At 41.3% G+C, this 23,024-nt stretch overlaps 2 protein-coding genes across 5 annotated transcripts; one reads left to right on the plus strand and one right to left on the minus strand.

Annotated features, from left to right (window-relative positions):
* Window positions 1–1,529: 1,529 nt before the first annotated feature.
* Window positions 1,530–11,927, plus strand: LOC115569885 (NLR family CARD domain-containing protein 3-like). The gene is made up of 7 exons (XM_030398091.1): window positions 1,530–1,667; window positions 1,794–1,913; window positions 2,866–4,947; window positions 6,558–6,731; window positions 8,573–8,746; window positions 10,683–10,856; window positions 11,788–11,927. The coding sequence occupies exons 1-7, from the start codon at window positions 1,537–1,539 to the stop codon at window positions 11,813–11,815; spliced, it is 2,883 nt and encodes a 960-aa protein (XP_030253951.1). The 5' UTR covers window positions 1,530–1,536; the 3' UTR covers window positions 11,816–11,927.
* Window positions 11,928–13,000: 1,073 nt separating this feature from the next.
* On the minus strand, window positions 13,001–21,737 carry LOC115569948 (translocon-associated protein subunit alpha-like). Of its 4 annotated transcripts, none has more exons than XM_030398192.1 (11): window positions 21,580–21,737; window positions 19,877–20,028; window positions 19,350–19,446; window positions 19,157–19,260; window positions 18,880–19,038; window positions 18,254–18,330; window positions 18,093–18,171; window positions 17,754–17,847; window positions 16,710–16,724; window positions 15,135–15,269; window positions 13,001–15,071 (listed from the first exon to the last, which is right to left on the minus strand). In XM_030398192.1, the coding sequence occupies exons 1-10, from the start codon at window positions 21,647–21,649 to the stop codon at window positions 15,202–15,204; spliced, it is 915 nt and encodes a 304-aa protein (XP_030254052.1). In that variant the 5' UTR covers window positions 21,650–21,737; the 3' UTR covers window positions 13,001–15,071; window positions 15,135–15,201. The 4 variants fall into 4 exon arrangements, with proteins under 4 accessions (XP_030254052.1, XP_030254051.1, XP_030254054.1 ...); XM_030398191.1 differs by having other exon boundaries at window positions 19,868–20,028; XM_030398194.1 differs by lacking the exon at window positions 16,710–16,724.
* Between the last annotated feature and the right edge of the window lie 1,287 nt (window positions 21,738–23,024).

Below are 23,024 nucleotides of genomic sequence, written 5' to 3' on the forward strand. Positions count from 1 at the left end.
TGACAACATCCGGTCTCAGAATATGAAAACAGGCCTTTTTTCTGTTTCTGTTTTCTAGTGATTTTATTTTTTGTTTTATGAAATAGAAAATGAAAATCTAATCATTTTTAAATTTTCGCTCATCCCTTTTTGACCATTAAAAAAGAGCGCCTTGTATTTCAATTTAATTTTTTGTATTTCAAAACGAAAATCAAACAACCACTCATTTTTTGTTTTTTAATACCCGTTTCTTTAAGGAAAATCGAATGACCAAAAGATACACGGACCGAACATGATACACAGTATGTCACAATGGTTAATGTTAATGTTTCGCAATGTAGATTTAATATGAAGTATGCATTTAATATGAATTAACTGTATGTTCTCCTCATAAAGAAAACCTTTGCCGTCAGTAAGTCATGTTTGGTTGGTCGGCTCAAAGTCTCTGCTATCGAATAGTCAGACTGGCTACCGTGGGTTTGCTAACTCTAGCCATGTTAGCTAAGGCTAGCTCCTTTCTTAGCTTTAAGTAGATTATATGCAGAAACTTAGACATTTCATTACTATCATATTACAAGAATCCCAAGTGCAATAACTGTTTATATGCCTACATCCCACAATCACGACATACAACAGAATGCATGCATTCCTTCATTTATGGAAGTGTGTTAAGTTAGCATTGTCAATAAAGACTAAAAAAATGTGTGTAATTGACAGCAGTACTTGCATACCCAAAAGTCATTCAATGGCACAACAGTCTCAAGCGGCACATACCGCCACGCGTTGATGGAATAACAGCAGCATGTCACTCAAAGGATCTGTACCAGTCCAGGGATCGATATGCCTCTGAGCAGCAGTTGTCATACCCTCAACCAGAGGAAAGTGGTTTTGTTTCATGGATTTAATTTTATATTCAATATTTTGTCCACCACTTCAGGTACAGCTGACAAAATGAACACTGAGGACTGTGAGCCTCTAACATTTCAGGTTGAATTCATACTGCAAAGTTTTTTGTTTTTTTTCTTGCTAATTTTGATTAAAAGATTCCAAAATAATGAATCAGTGTATTTGATAAACATCAATTTAAATGAGATATCACAACATGTATGTATTTTAGAAGCTTATGAAAACATGTGATTTATTGCAGGACTATTCAGTGAGGTTACATTCTATTGAACAAAGAATAACAGAGAGAAGCTCATAAAGTGATCACACCACAAACCTGAGCAGGTGATCCAGGTACATGAAAAATGGAGGAAGCAACCAACAAGTTAGAGAGAAAGTGTGCAGGCAGTTAGTTGAGTCTCTGTTTTGAGTGGACAGAGCAGGACATCATACTGAGGGACGTCCCTTTAATTACACATAAACATGGCCCATCTTTGTAAATGTCACTTTTGTTGAGCATCACATTGGGTGATGAGTCTGCAGCTTCACCAGCTCCATTTTACACCTTCCTCCTCCTCTTCATCTTGTTTCACCTGTTTGTCTTCCTCGTCTTCATGTTGTTCTCCTTCCATGTGCTACATATTTACCTCAGTGCTTTTTGAAGTGCAGAAGATGAGTGATTGTGTGGAGGAAGAGGAGGACGGAGCAGAGTCTGCAGTCTCCAGCTGTCTGTCTATGAAGAGTGACCAGTCCAAAGAACCACCTCTGATCTTCAGTAAAGAACCTGGACCCTCAGACACACAGTAAGAAAACTGCCATGTTTTTAATCACAGAACTGTCAGTATCAGCAATTTGTGTTTTTAGAACTGTGTATTGATAATTTAACAGTGACTCACATGAAATAAACACAAACATGTTGGTGTTTACAGAAGTCAGTACCACAGACGGAGAGAAGAGTCTTCAGTCTCTAGCTGTCCGTCTATGAAGAGTGACTGGTCCAAATATGAACCTCCAGCCTTCAGTACTGAACCTGGACCCTCAGACACACAGTAAGAGAACTGATACTAACTTCAGTTTATACAATTAAATCATTACCATTTTATGACTGTAGCTGCATAAATACAGGACAAAATTATTTTTCTGGAAATTATGTTTTTAAAGTTTTGTGATTTGTATTATATGTAGTGACGAGACAATTATGTGTCATCAGATATTCTTTTTGAATACCCACTATATCATGGGATAAAGCCTAAATATTGTTGACTAGTGAGATACTTCAAGTTCATTCATTGTTTGTCTGTTAGAGAAATCTAGTCTTCAAAGTGTTTAGTTTGCTCAGTTAAACCTTCAGGAGTTTGATGGCTTATTCAACGTGTTTTGCTGCGATGGAAGAATTAGTGATGAATGAAAACCAACAAAAGTCATCTCAGTGTTTTTACTGCAGATGGATCAAATGATCTGTTCAAAACACAAGAATTACAACTTTCACTGAATGTCAGGATGAGGAGCACAAAGTATTTTACAGAGAGATAAATGACACAAATGAGGGATTTATGTTCTGCTTTAATGACAAGTGAAGATTTCTTCTTTATCTCTGCAAAGTAAAAGGCTCCATTGATGAGGGCTGGAAGTATCTCATGGAAACTGTCCCAGAATCTTCACTCTGAGATTGTTTTTATCTTCATCAAACCTTTTTTATCAAACACAGTTGTTGAAGAAAGAGGAGGGTATATTGTACTAAGTGGGACCATGTACTTTGTCCAGTATGGTTTAAGTTTTTAATAGCTGCTAATGAGGTCATGTTTTATGGTCCTTTTTATTTGTGTAATGAAATGATGCAAACTGCTCCACTGTGACTCAGACAGAAACAAATGTTAGTGATTGGGAGTTCAGTCCAGATTCAGACCTTGGAGAAGACATACTTATGTTTACAGTCTGTCTTCTCTTTTGTCAGACTGATCTATGATTTCTAATCTGAGTGATTTTCCTTTATCTCTTCAGAAAGACAGAGGGAAGTGTTTCTGTGGAGGAGCAGCCGTCCTGCTGTTCTTTGTGTCAGGACATCCTGAAGGATCCAGTCTCTACCAGCTGTGGACACTGGTTCTGCAGACAGTGCATCACCTCATACTGGGACCAGTCTGCTTCATCAGAACACTCCTCCTGTCCCCAGTGTGGAGAAAGATCCAGAACAAGAGCTGATAGTGTTCTGCAGGAGGCTTTAGATGAACATAAGATCAGTCTGAGGAGGAGATGTGAATGTGTGACTGAAGGAAGTGATGGAACAGGAAGTGATGAAACAGGAAGTGATGAAACAGGAAGTAGAACCCTCCTCAACAGGATCTACACTGAGCTCTACATCACAGAGGGACAGAGTGAAGAGGTTAATACCCAACATGAGGTGAGACAGCTAGAGACAGCCTCCAAGATGGAGACCCTTCATGACACTCCAATCAGGTGCTGCGACATCTTTAAAGCCTCACCTGACCAACAGAGACGCATCAGAGTCGTTCTGACCAACGGCGTCGCTGGAGTTGGAAAAACCTTCTCGGTGCAGAAGTTCACTCTGGACTGGGTAGAGGGCTCCGAAAACCAAGATGTCAGTCTGCTGGTTCTGCTGTCGTTCAGGGAGCTGAACCTGATCAGAGATGAGCAGTACAGTCTTCTCAGGCTGCTCCATGTTTTCCATCCAACATTACAGAAGGTGACAGCAGAGAAGCTCGCTGTCTGTAAACTTCTCTTCATCTTTGACGGCCTTGATGAAAGCAGACTTTCACTGGATTTCAACAACCATGAGGTCGTGTCTGATGTCACACAGAAGTCATCAGTCAGCGTGCTGCTGACAAACCTCATCCAGGGGAAGCTGCTTCCCTCGGCTCTCGTCTGGATCACTTCCAGACCTGCAGCAGCCAATCAGATCCCTCCTTCATGTGTGGACAGGGTAACAGAAGTACGAGGCTTCACTGACGTCCAGAAGGAGGAGTACTTCAGGAGGAGGTTCAGTGATGAAGATCTGTCCAGCAGAATCATCTCACACATCAAGACCTCCAGGAGCCTCCACATCATGTGTCTGATCCCAGTCTTCTGCTGGATCACTGCTACAGTTCTGGACCACATGTTGACTACAGACCAGAGAGGAGAGCTGCCCAAGACCCTGACTGACATGTACTCACACTTCCTGCTGGTTCAGACAAAGATGAAGAAGCACAAGTATGATGAGGGACGTGAGACGAGTCCACAGGAGCTGGCGGAGGCTGACGGGGAAGGTCTTCTGAAGCTGGGGAGGCTGGCGTTTGAACATCTGGAGACAGGAAACATCATGTTCTACCAAGAAGACCTGGAGCGCTGTGGTCTTAATGTCACAGAGGCCTCGGTGTATGCAGGAGTTTGTACAGAGATCTTCAGAAGAGAGAGTGTGATCTTCCAGAAAACAGTCTACTGCTTTGTTCATCTGAGCGTTCAGGAGTTTCTGGCGGCAGGCTACATTTTCCACTGTTTCACCAACAGGAACACAGAGGTGCTGAAGGCTTTTTTAAAAGACTTCAAATTCAGTGACTCAAAACCAAAGTCTGTTTTGGAGAAGATTTCTGAGTTTTTTTCTGGCCATATGACCCGTTACCCACCCCTGGATGACTTCCTGAGTAGCGCTATGGAGAAATCCCTTCAAAGTAAAAATGGCCACCTGGACCTGTTTGTTCGCTTCCTTCATGGCCTCTCTCTGGAGTCCAACCAGAGACTCTTAGGAGGTCTGCTGGGTCAGACAGACAACAGTCCAGAACTCATCCAGAGAGCCATCAACAACCTGAAGGAGATGAACAGAGATGATGTCTCTCCTGACAGAAGCATCAACATCTTCCACTGTCTGATGGAGATGAACGACCACTCAGTTCATCAGGAGATCCAAGAGTTCCTGAAGTCAGAGAACAGATCAGAGAAGGAACTCTCTGTGATCCACTGCTCAGCTCTGGCCTACATGCTGCAGATGTCAGAGGAGGTTCTGGATCAGTTGAACCTGAAGAAGTACAACACATCAAAGGAGGGACGACTGAGACTGATTCCAGCTGTGAGGAACTGCAGGAAGGCTGGGTAAGTCCAGATGTGACTATCAACATTATAAATCAGTGTAGATTAGAAGTTTAATTCTTCAGATATACAAACTATAAAGTTATTTATATTGAAATGGCGCTTACATTTTTAAACACAATTGAGATTATTTTTAATAAATATTTCACTTACCATGAGTGCAACAATGTAGATTCTTCACATTGAACAAACACATAAATTGAACATATTACATCAACCAGAGGGGCGGCTGTAGCTCAGTGGGTAGAGCCGAGGACTAGTGATCAGAAGCTGGTTCAAATCCCTGGCTCCCCGGGGCGGGACTGAGCTACATGCTGAAGTATCCTTGAGCAAGATACTGAACCCCAAAATTGCTCCACTGCCATCAGTAAGGGCCCTGCGATGAGCTGGCGTCTCATCCAGGGAGTACCCTGGCCTTCTCCCATAGTAACCCCAGTAACCCCTGCGACCCCTTGAAAAAGGTGGTAAAAAGCGGTAACATCACCTGCGACCCTCATGGAGAAAGCAGAAGAAAACGAAACGAAACAAAACATCAACCAGAGTTTAAGGTCCTGTGCTTAGCCTAAGGTTTGCTATCTAAGCCCAGTTCGACGTTACCAGTCTTTGAAGAGGTTGGTGGTTGCAGGAGAAAGTTGGGGCTCCAATGTTGAACAAAGCTGTTCTTGCTGTGCAAGGTTTGATAAAAGTCGGCAGTGGAGGAAACTGGTCGCTCCTTTCCTTTGTAAGGATAGCAGCTCGGTGCGAACCTGCTTGGTGTTCCTCAGATCCTCAGATTGGCTGGACCTTGTGTCGCTGCAAATGCAGCTTGCAGATCCCCACAGCTTGTTGGGCCCAGAAGAAGGGAAGGCAGCCCTGTGGAGGTAGGTGGAGAAGAACTGGAGGCCGAAGTCGAAGGAGTAGAGGGCATTGAGTGAGAGAGAGAGAACAATGTATGCTCTTCGCTTTTGACTACCTGATCAGCGGGGGGCCTGTCACCGTGACCAATAATAGCTCAAACCTGAATTCTGCACCTAGGTTTGAAGAATGGGGAATTCTGGGACACTGAGATCAGTTCAGAGTCCATTTTGAAATCCACAATGAATGACTTCATCTGTGGGTCCCAACAGATGTATTTATAGCTGTCAGGTTGTTGAACTCAGTTATTCTATTTCTTTCTAATGATCATTACATTTTACAGTTTTTCTATTAATCTTTCTTTGGCTGATAGAAGAAACTCTGGTGAAACTAATGAAAGATGTTTTTAACAGGCACTTTTTTAACACTCACACCTTCATGCTAACACTGCTGGGCATAAACTTATCTTACTTTCTGGCCCAAAACATAGAATCAGGTCATGCTGACAGACTTTGGACATTATGGAAACCCAAATGTAACTACATTTACTCTTCCTTCATCTGCAAGATTAAGATAAAACAGATTTAGTGTCTGCAGGTTTTGGAGAGTGATGAGAATCACTGTTTCATGTCAAACACAGATAAGATGAAGGTTTGCTGAACTACTGATGTAAATAAAAAATGTTAATCAGAACAGAATGTTTTGACATCAAATGCATGAAGCACATATAAAGTTTCCTCTTTCATAAGAACATTTGTGTAATATCTGTGTCATGACAGACTTTCTGGCTGTGGACTCTCAGAGACTCACTGTGAAGTTGTGGCCTCAGCTCTGAAGTCCAACCCCTCCCATCTGAGAGGGCTGGACCTGGGTAACAACAGCCTGAAGGATTCAGGAGTGAAGCTACTGTCTCTTGGACTGGAGAGTCAAAACTGTGCGCTAGAGAGTCTGAAGTCAGTTCATCGTCTTGCTTTCCCATATATTCAATTCAAAACCTTCATTGAGACTTAAATAGTTTAGTTAATTAATTTTCAGGATTTGCAGCAGCATAAATCTGAAAAAAAATGTCATTTCTTTCAGACATTATTTGTTTATCCAAATGGCTCCATCGTGTGGTGTTCAGAGGATGCTGCACTGAAGGACTATTAGGTGTCTTTTTTCTTTTTCCATTCAGTTTATTTCGATCTTTTAGGTGTTAACATCCAGCTGATGCCAGTCCCACTCATTTTAGAAACAGGATCACTCATATAGAACAGACAGTTTCACTGGAACTACTCAAGTACCTCCAGATGTGCTGTTATATCAAAAGTTTATGGACAGCCTGCAGCCAATCAGAATCCAGTTATCAAAGAGAACATGGTATAAAAATATATTTTGCTCTTACCTTTGATGGTATTTATCCATCTACTGTAGATTAGCTGAACCACTGACGTAAATAGCAAATGAGAACAGAATGTTTCAAACTGTTTTGACCTCATCATTTGGCAAACATAAATTATCATTATTATAGTTTGACCAAAAGGACTAGTGATTATTCATTCGTACTCATTACTTTATGCAAAGTTACTTTTTGAGTTCCTCAACAAGTGAAGTGAAACATCAAACTGACATCAGTCACTGTCTGTTCAGTGAGTGTTGAGGAGTTTTGAGTGTGTCAGGAGGGTTGAGCTCGTTTTCATGCAAATATTTAAATACTCATATAAACACAAGTCCACAAAACAAAGGACATTTCTGTTATATATTAAGGCACTCAAGAACATTTGTTGACATATTGAGGTTTATAGTCCAATGCTGCCCTCTAGAGGTTGAATGTATTATATATGTGTTCACTAGTGTTGAGACCGCCAGTTCAGTGAAGGAATAAATAAAAGGGCTACGGCTGCAAGACGAAGTTGGCTCCATCTTAATGTTATTCATGTAGTTAGATGAAGTAACTCATGAGGATATAATGATTTCTTTCATTTTTCTTTTGCATGTTTAGTCAAAGACAGTCAATGATCAAGTGCTACAGTAGACAGTTCAGTTTGTTCTGAAACAAAATGACTATCCTAAAATTTTTTAAAGAAATTAATTCTCATCACCAGTTCATTGATTATAAGGTCATTTGATTCATTCCTCACTTGTTTCTTAGTGTCAAATTGAATTTATCCTACAGGGGATCAAGAAAGGTTATTCTTATCTGTACTCATTGATGAGGACACAGTGATGTTGAGCTACACATTTAAAACCTGAACACATCTGATTGGATTATAAATTAATTTTCATTTCCATCATTTATTCTTTATACATGCTGCGGTTTGTCAGTGTTGAGGCAGTGTTGACGAAATATGAATCAAGTTCCTAGTTCTCTCAGAAATATATTTTCACTGTTAAGCTGTAATATGGTAAAGTTTGTGTCCCTGCCACCATGTTAAGAATATACTAGGGATGACAGCGAGGCGTCATTATGGATCCTACTGCCTTTAGTGGTTTAGGCATGAGGAGCAAGATTGGTTTGGGTTAGGGTAGGAATATCAGGGAAAGATAATCAGAGGCAGAGAAGGTTGAATCTTAGCAAGATAAGCAGCAGGATCCAAAATGAGGCTGTGTTCAGGACACCACGACTCCACTATATCTTTACATAATTAATATTTGTATTTTAACTTCCTTATTGTTGTGTTCAGATGTCTACGTCCTGTCTACCAGGAAGTGGCTGTTGTTGTTAGCACGTCACAATAATTCAGTCTATTAATCACTGAATGATTTCAAGCAGGAACATTGTCTTCTAGCCTTACATCATTTATTCTTTATTCAGATTGAGGAGCTGCAGTTTGTCAGAGATCAGCTGTGCTTCTCTGGCCTCAGCTCTGAAGTCCAACCCCTCCCATCTGAGAAAGCTGGACCTGAGAGAAAACAAGCTGCAGGATTCAGCAGTGAAGCTTCTTTGTGATTTTCTGCAGAGTCCAAACTGTAGACTGAAGACTCTGAGGTCACTGTCTCTGTTATTATTGTGGATCTGAAAAGTTTATATAACAAATGAACCTAATCATACATCCAACAATTGTTACATTTCTTCGATTTCTTACTTGTTGCTCAGATTAAGATGATGTGAAAGTTGTTCTGACACTGAACTGCAGACATAAGACTGATATTATACTGATCCTTACCAACTAAAAGCTGGTCTAAAGTCGTAACAAATATCATGACACATTCAATCAACAAAACTAAAAGCAGTAGTTATAATCTCTCCAAAGGAAACGAGTCAGGAGTTTTAAATAATCAATAAAGTTCATCATCTGTTCCTCGTACACATGCTAATGTTGAGATACACATAGACACACATTCACATAGTTTCTGCTGCTGGAGGATCACTGCAGGTGATGTCACTAATATTTTCCTCATCAAGGACGTATTTCAACCTCATCCCATCGTTATTGATCAGGATGATACCTGTTACGGTCCCTTGGCATTCAGTAACGAATAGGCTGGAGCTCGGCTGGTGCAATTTTTTTATTTATCTTCTGGCACTGTGAAACTAAAAACATACACGGGCAGTTTCATTAAAAACAAAAAATTGCTCATACAAAAATATACTGAGCAACAAGTTCAAGGTACACTTCCGCTCATCTTCCACATTCATACAATTTAACACCGCAATTCATTGTTCATTCATTCACATACACATACAAAACACACCAAGCATTTACCTCAGTTCACCTACCAAGGATGTAAACGTTGCACTCCAGCTCGTACCAGCTCCGACTCGTATCTCTTCTGGCAGTAAACAAACGCTGCAGTTAAAGTCATGCTTACATGAACAATAGCTTCATGAGTTAACATACTTAGTTTACATACCATATTCCTTAATGCCTTTCAATTACTCCAAAACCTGGTGGCTACCCATGGCAAAGCTTGGTGTGTTTTGTGTGACAAAAGTAGCGTGTGACGACACCAATGACCCTTATACTGTTTCCAGGGCGCATGAAGAGACCCCGGAAGATGCATAGAAATAACACAGGTACAAAGACACCTGGTGGCCACTAACAATACCCTTTATGACCCGTCACACCTGATCCACACACTGAGATTTGCACACAGAGAGACGCAGCAGTTCTCCTCCTCCTCCTCCTCCTCCTCCTCAGTTTATTTGTTCATATGCATTCTAACAGAGGGGGGACAGAGGGTCCAGCAGCCAAGGACCACATCCCTGACACTCACTGAAGACGAGTCCCACTGGTTAATATGTGCCAGGTCCTGGTACACCTGGCTCTTAAAGGGAATCTCAGATTGGTTTGATTTATGTTCCTCCCAAAACAAACCCATGAGTCTAAATATAACCTTTGTGCCGTGCATCTCATTTTGTGCCCAGATTATCCTGTTTAACCAGCAAAATGGACCCTAAATTCACTAGAGCAATGCACTTTAAACCACGCGCTTTAGACTGTCTAGATAGCGCCCTGAATGTTTTCAAGCAGGAACATTGTCTTCTAAACTTCCATAATTTATTCTTTATTCAGATTGGAGAGCTGCAGTTTGTCAGAGATCAGCTGTGCTTCTCTGGCCTTATGTCTGAAGTCCAACCCCTCCCATCTGAGAGAGCTGAACCTGACTAACAACAAGCTGCAGGATTCAGGAGTGAAGCTGCTGTGTGATTTTCTACAGAGTCCAAACTGTAGACTGAAGACTCTGAGGTCAGTTCACTGACTCTGTTACTGTTGTATTGTTGAATTATTTGAGGTTACATTCATACATCCATAATGTTCTGAATCTAAATTCAGTCTTCAGACTTGTTAAAGTTGTTAGTTGTTAAAGTAAATGAATTTTTATGATTTAATCTGTTAACAGAAAATCCTCTGAACTAACATTTGATTTACAAACATTGGATTATAAAGTAATTTTATCTCCATCATTTATTCTTTATTCAGATTGAGCTGGTGCAGTTTGTCAGAGATCAGCTGTCCTTGTCTGGCCTCAGCTCTGAAGTCCAACCCCTCCCATCTGAGAGAGCTGGACCTGAGCTGGAACAGCCTGAAGGATTCAGACGTGAAGCTGCTGTGTGATCTGAAGGAGAGTCCAGACTGCAGACTGGAGACTCTGAGGTCAGTAGAGGGTTGGAGTCAGTTCATGCTGGTTTCACACAGCATCAAAGTAAAGATCCAGTATTTCCTGGGTTAGGGTTAGGTCAGCCAATCAGACGAGCCAAAAGCTTGTTGTGATCGTGTGTTTGAGTTGATGTGAAGACGACTGTTGTTGTTGTGTTCATGTCTACAGGAAATAAAGCTGATCACAGCTGACAGCATCACAGGATGTATAGAGACAGTGTCCTCATTCATCAAACTGTCGGAGCATCAAATCTGATCTCAAAGTGTTTGTTCTCTCATTTCAACACTGAAGAACTCATCAGTTCATCTTTGTCACAGCTCTCAGATCAGTCTGACTGAAGGCTCTTATTTCAGAGAACCATCATTACATTTAGTAACCATGTGGTCTGTATACAGACCAGAACCTCTGCTGAAGTCCAGAAACCACAGCTGATGTTCTACTGTTCAATGTGGGACCTTTAACGTTATATTTATATCTGCCCATGTGTCATTTGATTTGTCCAAACATTTTAGAACAGACTCCATATTTGTCATGTAATGCTTCCAAAGTAGATGAAATCTTTAACTGTGAGTGAGACTCTGGTTTATAACAGCAGTAAATTATCATTAAAGTGAGCTGTGAGTATCTGTGTTCCTGCAGTAATGATGCGTTCAGGGACTGTCAGCACTTTATTTCCACTGTGTCCTTCAGTGAAACCTGCAGAGTAAACAGACTTGATGTCCAAAGTGTCTGCAGGTCTGTGAGCTTCACTCCAACACGTTAACATGAAGCTGAAAGGAAGCTGGCTACGCTACACAGCCGCTCCACTTGTGGTCTGAACAGGACTGAAGTCCTGCTGGTCTTTATATCACTGACTGACAGCTGATGGAGGGAGTCTCTGGAAACACTCATTTATCACTTCTGCTGTCTCTCTGCTTCTCTCATCAGATGGAAGGAATCTCTGTCAGAGTGGTGAGAAAGGTGGAGGTGTTGAGAGGATCAGCTGTGTCCTGATGATCCAGAGAGGTTGAAGCAGCACCATCAGCTGGTGGGTGGAGAGGCTCTGACTGGGCCGTGTTACTGGGAGGTGGAGTGGAGAGGAGAGCTTCATCCAGCAGTGACTGACGGACCAATCACAACAAGTGGAGATGACTGTCAGTGCTGCAGTGTGAACTGCTCTGAGATCAGCTCCACTGTCACACACAATGTCCAGTCCAGCATCATCCCTGTGTTCCTCTGGATGTGACAGAGTATCATCAGTGTATCTGGACTGCTCTGCTGCTGCTCTGTCCTTCTACACAGTCTCTGCAGACACACTGACACTCCTCCACTCCTTCTGCTCCACACTCACACACCTCCTCCACCTGGACCTCCATCTGTACCTTTATTCTTTCATTCAGTGACACATTCTCAACACAAAACACCTATGATGTAATATATGATGTTTTAAATGATGACTTTGTTTTGTTGCTGTAACTGAAGACCATGAAAGGAAGAACATGTTGATTTCACTGATGTTATTTAGTATTTTATAGTTTTGTAACTTCTCATATGATGGAAATGTTGTCAAACAAACAAACAGTGCACAAATATTGAACACCAGAGTTTCATATTTTGGTGGTAATGTCTTTTATTAATGTTTAAATTCTGTCTTAAGATTTCTTTTTCTAGAAGGAAACAAATCTGAATTTTTAGACTCGGTGTCCATATGACAGAATCAAAACCTCTAAGAAACAAGCTGCAGATGTTCTGACTGAGCAGCTCAGTGTGTAGAAACGCTGCCTCTGAGATTAGAGTTTGTGGGTTTGATCCTCAGTTTGTTTGATTCGGGAAACTGATCTGGGTTGAGTTTTTTCTCAGAATGATTAACTTTTATCAGAATTTGACTTTTCAGAATTGTCAGTTTTTATAGAATTTTGGCTTTTTTCTCAGAAAATTTTCACTTTTGTCAGAATTTTCCTATGGTTTCATTTAATCCTCAGTTCGACTAAGATTTGTTCCTCTTTTCAGAATTTGAATTGTTATGGAAGTGTTCTTTGTTCAGAACTTTCACTACTTTGTATTTGATCTGACTGACAGTTAATGATTCATCATTACCATCCCCACCTCTACATGATCATTGTAAATGTTTATTTTTGAAGAAAAGACAAAAACCAGCAGGTCTACAGCAAATCATCAAAGTTTATTTCCTGCACATTTAAAAGCAAATCAAAGTAGAAGCTTCTATGATGAATGACAGCCCCATCAGTTTAGAAACAAACAAAAAGCTCAACATCAGCTCAGTTCTGTGGCACCAACCGGCTGCTGTGTGTTCACGTCTGGATCAAGTGTTTCATGTCCAACATGCAGCAGCAGCAGCTCACATCCAAACTCTGAGCTCAGTTTCTCACAGAACCACTGAAATGACCCAAATCTGCAGTTCTGGAACTCTTCAGACCTGCAGAGTGAGTCAGCATCGCCCTCTAGTGGTCAAATAAAACAAACAGTGCATAAACCCCGTTAATCTGTCACTCAAATAAATTAGCTCGGCAATTTAGCTCTCAGGTCATCATCCTTCAGCCAGTATTTACACCAGTGCTTCAGCCACTTCCAACATTTTTTACAATCGACAGACAAAAAAATAGAAAACGTCGACCCAAATTCACCTTTTGGTAAATCATTTGTGATTTTGTGAAAAAGCTGCGTGAGGAGAGAAGCTGGACGTAAACAAATGTACAAACAGAAAAGTAGAAAACAGGCACACGTTGAGGGTTTGGAGATCGCTCTCTTTCACTTGTTGCTGCTCTCAGGAGAGAAATGGAACCGTTGAGCTGTTTGATGATGAGCCGGCCTGTTGGACGACACTGGAGGGAGCGTCCACATGGTGACAGCCCTCAGTCCCCAGAACCTGTCAGCACCGGGGTTAAAGGGCAGGTTGGGTCCCACATCGCTCAGCTGACTGCTCACTTATTTCCTGTCCACAGATCTGATGATGATGTCTGGAAGTGTGTTCACAGGACCTTCAATCCTAAATTAACGCCTTTAAAAGTCATTGTTTGTCCGTCCTGAACCCAAAGAGATTTAATCTGCCAGGAGGAGGAGAGGATGACTGGATGTTCATTTTTAGGTAAACTGTTCCTTTAAGCTCAATAAACACGAGTAATATTTGTTCTGTTGACACGTTTTTACTCATTTTCACACCAAATGCCAAAGTTATCGTGTAAATTGTGTTTGAAAGAAGCGCAGCACAAAACTCTGTGCAGCGTTTGTGCTCCCTCCATGATGAACTTCCTGTTTCTGACACATCCACCGTGAAGATGAACATCCATCAGCTCTCAGCTCTGACAGGTGAGTACTTCCTGTTCTCCTCCTCTGTGACAGGCAGCTGAAGATCTTTGGGTTGTGGACCAAACACTCGTCAACATCTTCACACATTTTATAGAGCAGAACAACTGGATACTTGTCAGATGATCAACATGAAGATAACAATCATTAGCTGCAGACTTTCTGAGGAGTGTGAAGTCAGTGGTGTGAATCTGTGACAGCGGGATCAGACTATGTTCAGGATCTGTGCAGCCAAATGAGTGAATGCAAAGCCGGACGGCAGCGTCAGAGCTCGACAACACTCCACAACTACAACCTCAAAACTACACTGAAGAAAAATCCAGAACAACAAGCAGCCTTTGTTATCCAGGCTCCATTACACAGCAGGGAGGGCTGCAGCTAAACATGATGTTTCCAGGAGCCCAAAATGACTCTTCAGATCGATGATCTGCTCTCAACAACAGTTCAGACACCAAAACAAGTTCAGCTCACCGTCATTTAAGACCGACACAATCAGGAATCATCATCTGAGAGGCTGGAACAGTGATCTCCTTCATCAACTACTCACTTGATGTTTGTCCGTCCACTAAGTGATGAACCGAGCGAGCAGCTGCTGCAGCCCGACACCAGAGTGGGAGGTAATAAACAAGAACACAAGAGAAACTGACTCACAATCATCACATCAGTTATCTTTAACACACAAACTCAATCTGAGAGAAAAACCAACAACTGCTAGAAAAATATCATCACGTGCCTTTTAAACCCAACACACCTGTTTCACTGCTGTGTGTGTGTGTGTGTGTGTGTGTGTGTGTTGAACAGTTTATAAGCTGAAAGTAGAGAGCCAGCCATCGCTATGCTTGGCACTGGTAAAGGTTCATCAGTAGAGAGAGCAGAATGCGCTCACAACCCTCCTCCTCCTCCTCCTCCTCCTCCTCCTCCTCCTCCTCCTCCTCCTCTTCCTCCTCCTCCTCCTCCTCCTCCTCCTCCTCTTCTTCCTCCTCCTCCTCTTCCTCCTCCTGGTGGGTGAAGTTCTGTCTCCGTGGTTTCAGGCGCCCGTCACTCGTCTGAGCCGGCCGAGCGTTTCTGGCTTCTTTTGCGAGGAGATCTTTTGGGAGAAGCTTTGTCTGGAGGAAGAGAGACACAGTCTGACTGCAGGACAAACACTTCTCACATATTCACACATTATTTTATAGGTTCGGTTCAGTTGTGCATCGATCAGCCACCACATTAAAACCACTGACTTACCGCCTTGTTTCAAACGTCTCAGTAAATAAATGAAATAAAGAGTTCGAGAGTCTCGACCTCCTAAAGTGTCACGAGACCACTTCTGTTGTGAACTGACGCGATACAAATAAAGATTGATTGATTTAAGAACAACAAGATGACGCGACATTTCAGCTGTCAGAGGCTCTGATGCTGCGGCTGATCGCTGCAGGTTCACAATGTATGGAAGAAGATTAGGGCCACATGTGAATTTTTTTTTAGTTCTGACTTTAAAGTCAGAATTCTGGAAAAAAATTCTGAATTCTGACTTTAATCTCAGAATTCTAAGAAAAAAAGACAGAATTCCGACTTTTTTCTCAGAATTCTGACTTTTTTCTCAGAATTCTGAGATTAAAGTCAGAATTCTGAGAAAAAAGTCAGACTTCCGAGATTAAAGTCAGAATTCTGGGATTAAAGTCAGAATTCTGAGAAAAAAGTCAGAATTCTGAAAAAAAAGTCGGAATTCTGAAAAAAATTCAGAATTCTGAGAAAAAAGTCAGAATTCTGAAAAAAATTCAGAATTCTGAGATGAGATTAAAGTCAGATTTCGGACTTTTTTCTTAGAATTCTGGGATTAAAGTCAGAATTCTGAGAAAAAAGTCAGAATTCTGGAAAAAATTCAGAATTCTGAGAAAAAAGTCAGAATTGAGATTAAAGTCAGAAGTCTGAGATTAAAGTCAGAAGTCTGCACATGTAAATTTTTTTTGAGTTCTGACTTTAAAGAATTCTGAGATTAAAGTCAGAATTCTGAGATTAAAGTCAGAATTCTGACTTTTTTTCTCAGAATTCTGAGATTAAAGTCAGAACTCTGACTTTAATCTCAGAATTCTTTAAAGTCAGAACAAAAAAACAAAATTCACATGTGGCTCTAATCCTCTTCTGTAACAATGTAACAACAACAGACTGACACAATAACTGCGCACTAATATGAGCTTTAAACTATAAACTAGGCCCAGATTTAACAATTCATTCATCAGTTTGACAAATCACATTTGTATCTTTTTAAATATTCAGTATTTTGAGTGCAAAATCTGTGAGGCTCAGCGAAAGTCCAAAAGATTGTTGGACGATCACATGCAGACGATTTCACTGAGACGCTTCTGATGTGATCCAACCAGGAGAGAGAAACAAGGTGAACCAGAGAGGACAGACATGCAGACAGTCCGTTTGTTCAAGAGTCCAAACAGTTTGATAGATTTAAACAGATTCATTAGACACACACACACACACACACACACACACACACACACACACACACACACACACACACACACACACACACACACACACACAGACCTCACCTCTGCGACTCTGCACTGAAGACGCAGGGAAACATGACAGCAGGAAGGCAGAGAGAGAAACAGAGGAGAGAGAGTGATCGTCGTGCACAGCGAAGGTTAAAGTTGATTCAGAAACAGGTGAAGCAGGAAGAGAACACACACCTGCACAAACACATCAGCTGATTCTGACAGGAAGCAAACACAACGTGAGAGAGTTTGGACCGAACATGGACCATCAGGACAGACCGTGTTGTGCACTGAACTGCTAAAACTAGAGTTTAAATCCATTTAACTGGACTTTATATTACTGACGTCCCTCATATCCAACAGATGATCAGAATCTGTGGAAAGAATAAATAGAAATCAACAGCCAGTTTTCTGGCTGATGGTCTCGTTTGATGATCTGAGTCATAAAGAGGCTTCAGTGTTAAACAGACGCTTTCACAACATGTTTAAAGTTCCTGTACAAAGTTCATCTACTTATTTATTTATTGCTTTAACTTTCCAGTCACCTTTTTAATGTTCTGATGCTGATGTTTAAATATAAAATGTCATTTGTTGAGCTTTGAGCAGATTCAAAGTTAAAATGTTTTGTCTCTTGACTGATATGAAGTTTAAACTCTTGTTAAATCTTGTGTGTGTTGGTGGAGTTTTAAATCAACTCGACAGCATTTGAAGGATAAATAACTCTTTACAGTTATTTATAGAAACAGAACAAAGTGTTGCAGCTTCTTCTGGATCTGATTGTGTTCAATGAACAGATGATATCGTCTCTGATCGATCAGACACCTGAAGTCCATCAATATCTTTTGCTGGTGGACTTTGTCACACTGTCGACTCTTCCAGCTAGAGAGATGTTTCCAACACACCTACCTCACCTGTAAGACAGTTTCACTTTGACTCCTTAAACGTGATTTTCACAGCGATCAGAAACAAACGGCAGCCTGAGAGTCTGAGATAACGCAGAGCAGCTATTCGTCGGCGAGGGTTTTATAAGAAGTGAAGCTGCAGAAAACAGAAGCAGTCGTACGAGATGTCTGAGTGAAGGATGTGACGCATACGTACTGATCTGGTTGAGTGTTTCCTGAGGGATCCAGCTCAGGTCGACGTCGTTGTGGCTCGAAGTTCCCATTTCCACCTTTGGAGCGGGACGCCTCCTCTGCACACACACAGGAAGTCAAGTCAACGTTTCTCCTGCTGCCTCCATCTTTACATGTTGTTATAAAATCATTTTACAGCAAATTTCAGCAGAATTCTGTCTTATTGGAAACCGCTCGTCTCCGCCATCTTAGTTGTAGTTCTAACAAGCTTTCTATCTGCTCTCACTGTCGCCGAGTGTCACACTGAACAGACGTCAGCATTAATCTTAGAGCTGAACTGATGAGCGTCTTAATTCATCTGTACCTTTCTGGACTCCAGCAGCTGGTGAAGGCCGACGACGACCAGCAGCCCGAGGCCCGACAGGAAGACGTACATGAAGATCCTGAAGAGAAGAGGAACAAACGAAGAGTCAAGAAGGAGCACAAATCAAAGTATGGCACAGAGAAGATGTTAATCACACTGACGTCTCTCCGTCCAGGCCGTCCTCTCGCTCAGTGATGGTGACTGTCTGGTTGAACACGGCGTCCTGGAAGACGATTCCCTGCAGAGGGGAAGAGAAATGTGGAGACGAGGTGAAGAGAGGAAGAAAAGACGAGAGCGAAGAAAAAGCAGGTGAACGTTTGAGGAAAGTGGTGAGATAAGATAAACAGAAAGAACGCTTATTCCTTCTGCTTTAATCTCTGTCAGCCGTGATAAGGAGGTCAGAGTTCACCAACATGAACTCAACACGCAGGTTTGAAAAACAAGATTGGACCAAATTTAACACCGAGAGCAAAGAAACGTTTGTGATCAAACTTCCAGAAGCTGAGGAGTTTAACAGAAACAATCAAAAAGGCAACAAGGATATAAAGTTTCCTCTCACAGATTCATGAGGATATATTATTATATATTTGCTTTTTAAGGGTGTTTTGTGTTCTTCAGTTGTGTGAGCGGGTTTATATGCAACACATCTTTATCCAGAAACCTTCATAACTTCCTGCGGGAAAACGTTTTCAGAAGGCTTTAAGAAAACAGCATTCTGACGCAGAATATTAGTTTTGAGGTTTAAATAGAGATGAGGCTTCTTCTCTGATGACTCCAGTCTGCTTACGTTGCTGTCCTTGTAGTTGAGGTTGATGACGAGTCCGAACGGCCGCCCTCCCATCGGCTCTGCGGGGATGAAGGAGTACTCGAAGGTGGCCTGTCTGCCGGAGGGAACCACGGTGCCGAGCTGGAGAGCCGTGAAGTTCTGGATGTAGAACTGGTAATCCTGTCAGGGACCAACAGAACCGAGTCAGAAAGAGCTGCACTGAGACGCTCCGCTGGTTCGTTATCGGTCCTGAGAAGTCAAAGCTGCTCTGCTAAAACAGAAAAGTGTGTTTTTGTACCTGTGGGTAACGGAAGGAGGCGTCCAGAGACTCTACCACGAAGTTCTCTGAGCCCTTGTTGGTGAAGCCGAGCAGGAACTTGACGATGTTGTTGGCGGGGAAGTCTTGACAGAAACAAGAAAGTGAGTTCAAAACAGTGCTGCATACAAAATAAAATAAACCAGAGCTGAAGCGTCCCAGAGGGCAGAGTTACCATCTCCTTTGACGAACAGGATGGTGGTGTCGGCGTTGGGGGAAGCTTTCACCTCGCCGACCAACGCTTCTTCTTCTTCATCTTCTTTTTCTTCCGTCTGCACACAAACACACAGAAACATGTACAAGATTAACTTCTTCTCTGTAACGGACACATGACATGACAAATGTTGAGAAAACTGTTGATTAACTTTCTGTCTGCTGATTTGTGATGACGTCACCAGCGTCAAAAACGCCTCCGATCAGCTCAAAATGCTGGAATAAGTTTCAAGTCTCACATCAAACTGATAACATGTGATTATTGATTAGAAACAAGAATGAACCATCCGGAGTGAGTTCAGTTCAGTTCAGGGAGAGAAAAGAAACACTATCAGAACATCTCTACATTTCATCATCACATCTGATTCAAATACGGAAGTAAAAAAAAAAACAAACAGCTTGTAAACTGCAGAGTAACAAGTTTCACAGTGTGCAGTTGTATTGATTAGTGATATTTGTATTGCTGGTGTTTTTACTCACGTCACTCACCAGCTCCGCATTCTCGTCATCTTCCACTTCCGCCTCGTCGTCTTCGTCCTCTGCCGTCACATCGTCCACAACGTCTTCGTCCACGGCCTCAGCCTCAGCCTCAGCCTCAGCCTCCTCATCCTCAGTCAGATCCTGGGCGCTCACCTCCGGCCCTGATTGATGGGAAACAAGAAGCATGTTAAAGACATATTCATTAAAATTCATTTAATTGTTTTTATGATCAGACAGTACGCAGTGACAGACTTTTTGGGGAAAGACTTCTTTGAAACTGTTTTAGGAGCTCTTTAATGTGTCTGTTACAAACTTCTTCACCCACAAAACAACTGAGAAACCACCGAGTGAGGTGATGAAATGTAATCATCTTCTGTGGAGCTGTGACAGATCCACTCATTACAGAATCAAAGACATGACCCAGAAACTGAGCCTCGAGCCTTCAGCCCTGCTATAGATCAAACTACCATCATTAATTATTATTTCATCTGTAATGGAGGACGGTAGAGTAAAATGCAGCATTCAACAGCAGCCTCAAAACTGAATACACCTCAGACAAAACCTCAAAATATGAGTTTTCATTTGAGCTCCTACTGACGATATCAAACATCAGATTTGAGCAATGAAACAAGTCAAAGCCACTCCAGGCAGAATGGATCACATGTGTCTGATTTTATGCACTTCACTGAAATGTTAATTAATCTTCACTAACACCAGACTCTCTTTAACCATCTACTGCACACTGACACCAACAGATAAACTACAGAAGCCTTGGTCATCATTTTATTCACATTTATCTCAAATGAATGTTTATTCCTCCTTAGTGTCCAAATCTACCAGCCTCACTTATCTCTCTTATATGAGTTTTAATGTAAACCTTAACTGCTTCCTCTGGCTGTTACTTTAAATCTAAACTTTATTAAGGTGAAGCTAAAGATTAGACTCAGATTATCTCACCCAGGAACACAATCAGAGCCAACAGATTATCAGATCTGCTTCACTGCCACACGAATACTTTATCTTCAGCAACCAACTTACTTAAAATTATTAATTAAAACATGTAATTCACACTTAAATTGCCTGGCTGTTATAATGACTGCCTTATATGACGTCAGTGGTGATTTAAAACAACATCACTGAGATTGAATGCTGTCCCTGATCCGTTAGCTGTTAGCTGTATTAGCTAGCCCAACACTATGAAGCATTAGCCACATTAACGCAGCTTTCATGAACGTGTATTGATTACTGTCGATGTCATATGTTAATATTTAAGAGTTGACAGCTTATTAAAAGAAGTCTGACTTTCCAAGACGCTGCTGAGCGACTGATAGCACGTCAGAGAGCCACTTAGCGTCCCCGCTGACAGCTAGCTAGCTAGCAACAGAGAGTAAGGACACGTCAGTGTAAGCAGGCGGATAAACTGCACACATTCAGCAAACTGTGACTCACAACTGTTGGACATAAAACATTTACAGAAAGACAAGCTACAGAGAAATCATTCAGCAAGGCACAAAGAGGGTGAAGAGCTATTTTTTTATCCAGTTACTTCCACCAGCTAGCACATGTCAAAGAACGGCCTTCCCCTTTTACACAGAGGCTAGTTAGCCGAGCAGCTAGTTAGCTGAGCGGCTAACACTAGCATGTCAAAGCTTCGTAGCACATTAACGGTTCTCTTCTCCCCGACACGGTGAGCAGCCGAGCCACAGACGTACCTTTGAGGAGGAGAGTCGCCGGGAAAGCCAGCAGCAGCACCAGCAGCAGTTTAGGGACAAATTTCATCATTTTGAAGTCGAAATCAGTGCGTTCTCATTCAGAGTCGGTCAGACAGGCTGGCTGAGAGAGACACCGCGCCGCTTCCGTTACAATTAATGGCACGCATGCGCAAAACATACGGACCAGTAGGTGTTGCGGCGAAATATGTTCTCTGCTCGGTTTATGTCTCCCCGGCGCTGTGCTCCGGTGTTAGGTTGGTTTTGGTGAAGCGTCGTGGAGACAGACCGCCGGTCAGTAAAGGTAGGTTGAGGTTCAGTCCGTCAGAAGACGTCCTGTTGAGCTCAGGACCGAAAGATCGTTCAGATGGACACAAACCGACTGGGAAACAGATTCGGACACAACACCGGAAGCTGAAGTCTGGTTAAAAAAGCCGTTTCAAAATAAATCTTAAGTTTATGACTGACGTGACAAACTTAACCTTTCAAAATAAAGGATTCCAACAAACATATTTCTGCCAGTTAGAAAAAAAAAGATGAAAACTTTTTAAATCATAATTAAAACTTAATTTGATTATTGATTCCCCGCTCGTAATTTAGACTTTTTTTTAATTTCATAATTATGATTTACCACAGATTGTTTTTATTCATAGGCCCTTTTGTGAAACAATCCCATAATTATGAGATAACATAAATAAAATAAAGAGATAGAAGGTACACTTCTTTAAAAAATAAAAATAAAAAAAAAGTCAGGACTATGAAATTTAAAGTCAGAAATAACTTTAAAGTGTTTTTCTTGTTGGTTTCCAGAAGCAGCAGTTGAGGTGTATGTTTGGACCTCACTGCTTCCTGTAGATCCAGTGTCACCTGTGTGACGTCAGTCAGTCGGCAGCTTTGATTTCACATTTCATTCGATTTCATCGTCAGCTGTTATCAGCATTTATTGGTGTGTGTTGGTCATCACAGTTAACAGTAATGTTAAAGGTTTATTCCCAACGCCATCAGTGGCCAGAGGCTCAATCATCATTATGTCATAATTTAAATTCTATCCTAATTTTTACTTTTTTTATATATAATTTTAACTTTTTATTATAATTTTGACTTTTTGACACAATTTAATTTTTTATCATTATTTTTTTTGTCATTATTCAATTTTATTGTCATAATTTTTTTGTTGTTGTCATAATTAACATTTCTTGTCATAAAATACATTTGTTCATAATCTAAAGTTTTTTTTTAATCATAATTTTAACTTCACTAACTTCACTTAACTATCATCACTATTTTTTTCTTGAAAATGTTACCTTTTAATTTTGATATAATGTCTCAAGTTAATAAATGAATACATGAAGGTACCAGTGAGACTGTAAGTTGAATATGTATCATTGATGTGCTGTATATGTGATAAACAGACTCTGAATAAGGAGAAAAAACATTCATGTTGACAA

This window comes from Sparus aurata, chromosome 19, assembly GCF_900880675.1.
Source record: "Sparus aurata chromosome 19, fSpaAur1.1, whole genome shotgun sequence".
NCBI lineage: Eukaryota > Metazoa > Chordata > Actinopteri > Spariformes > Sparidae > Sparus > Sparus aurata.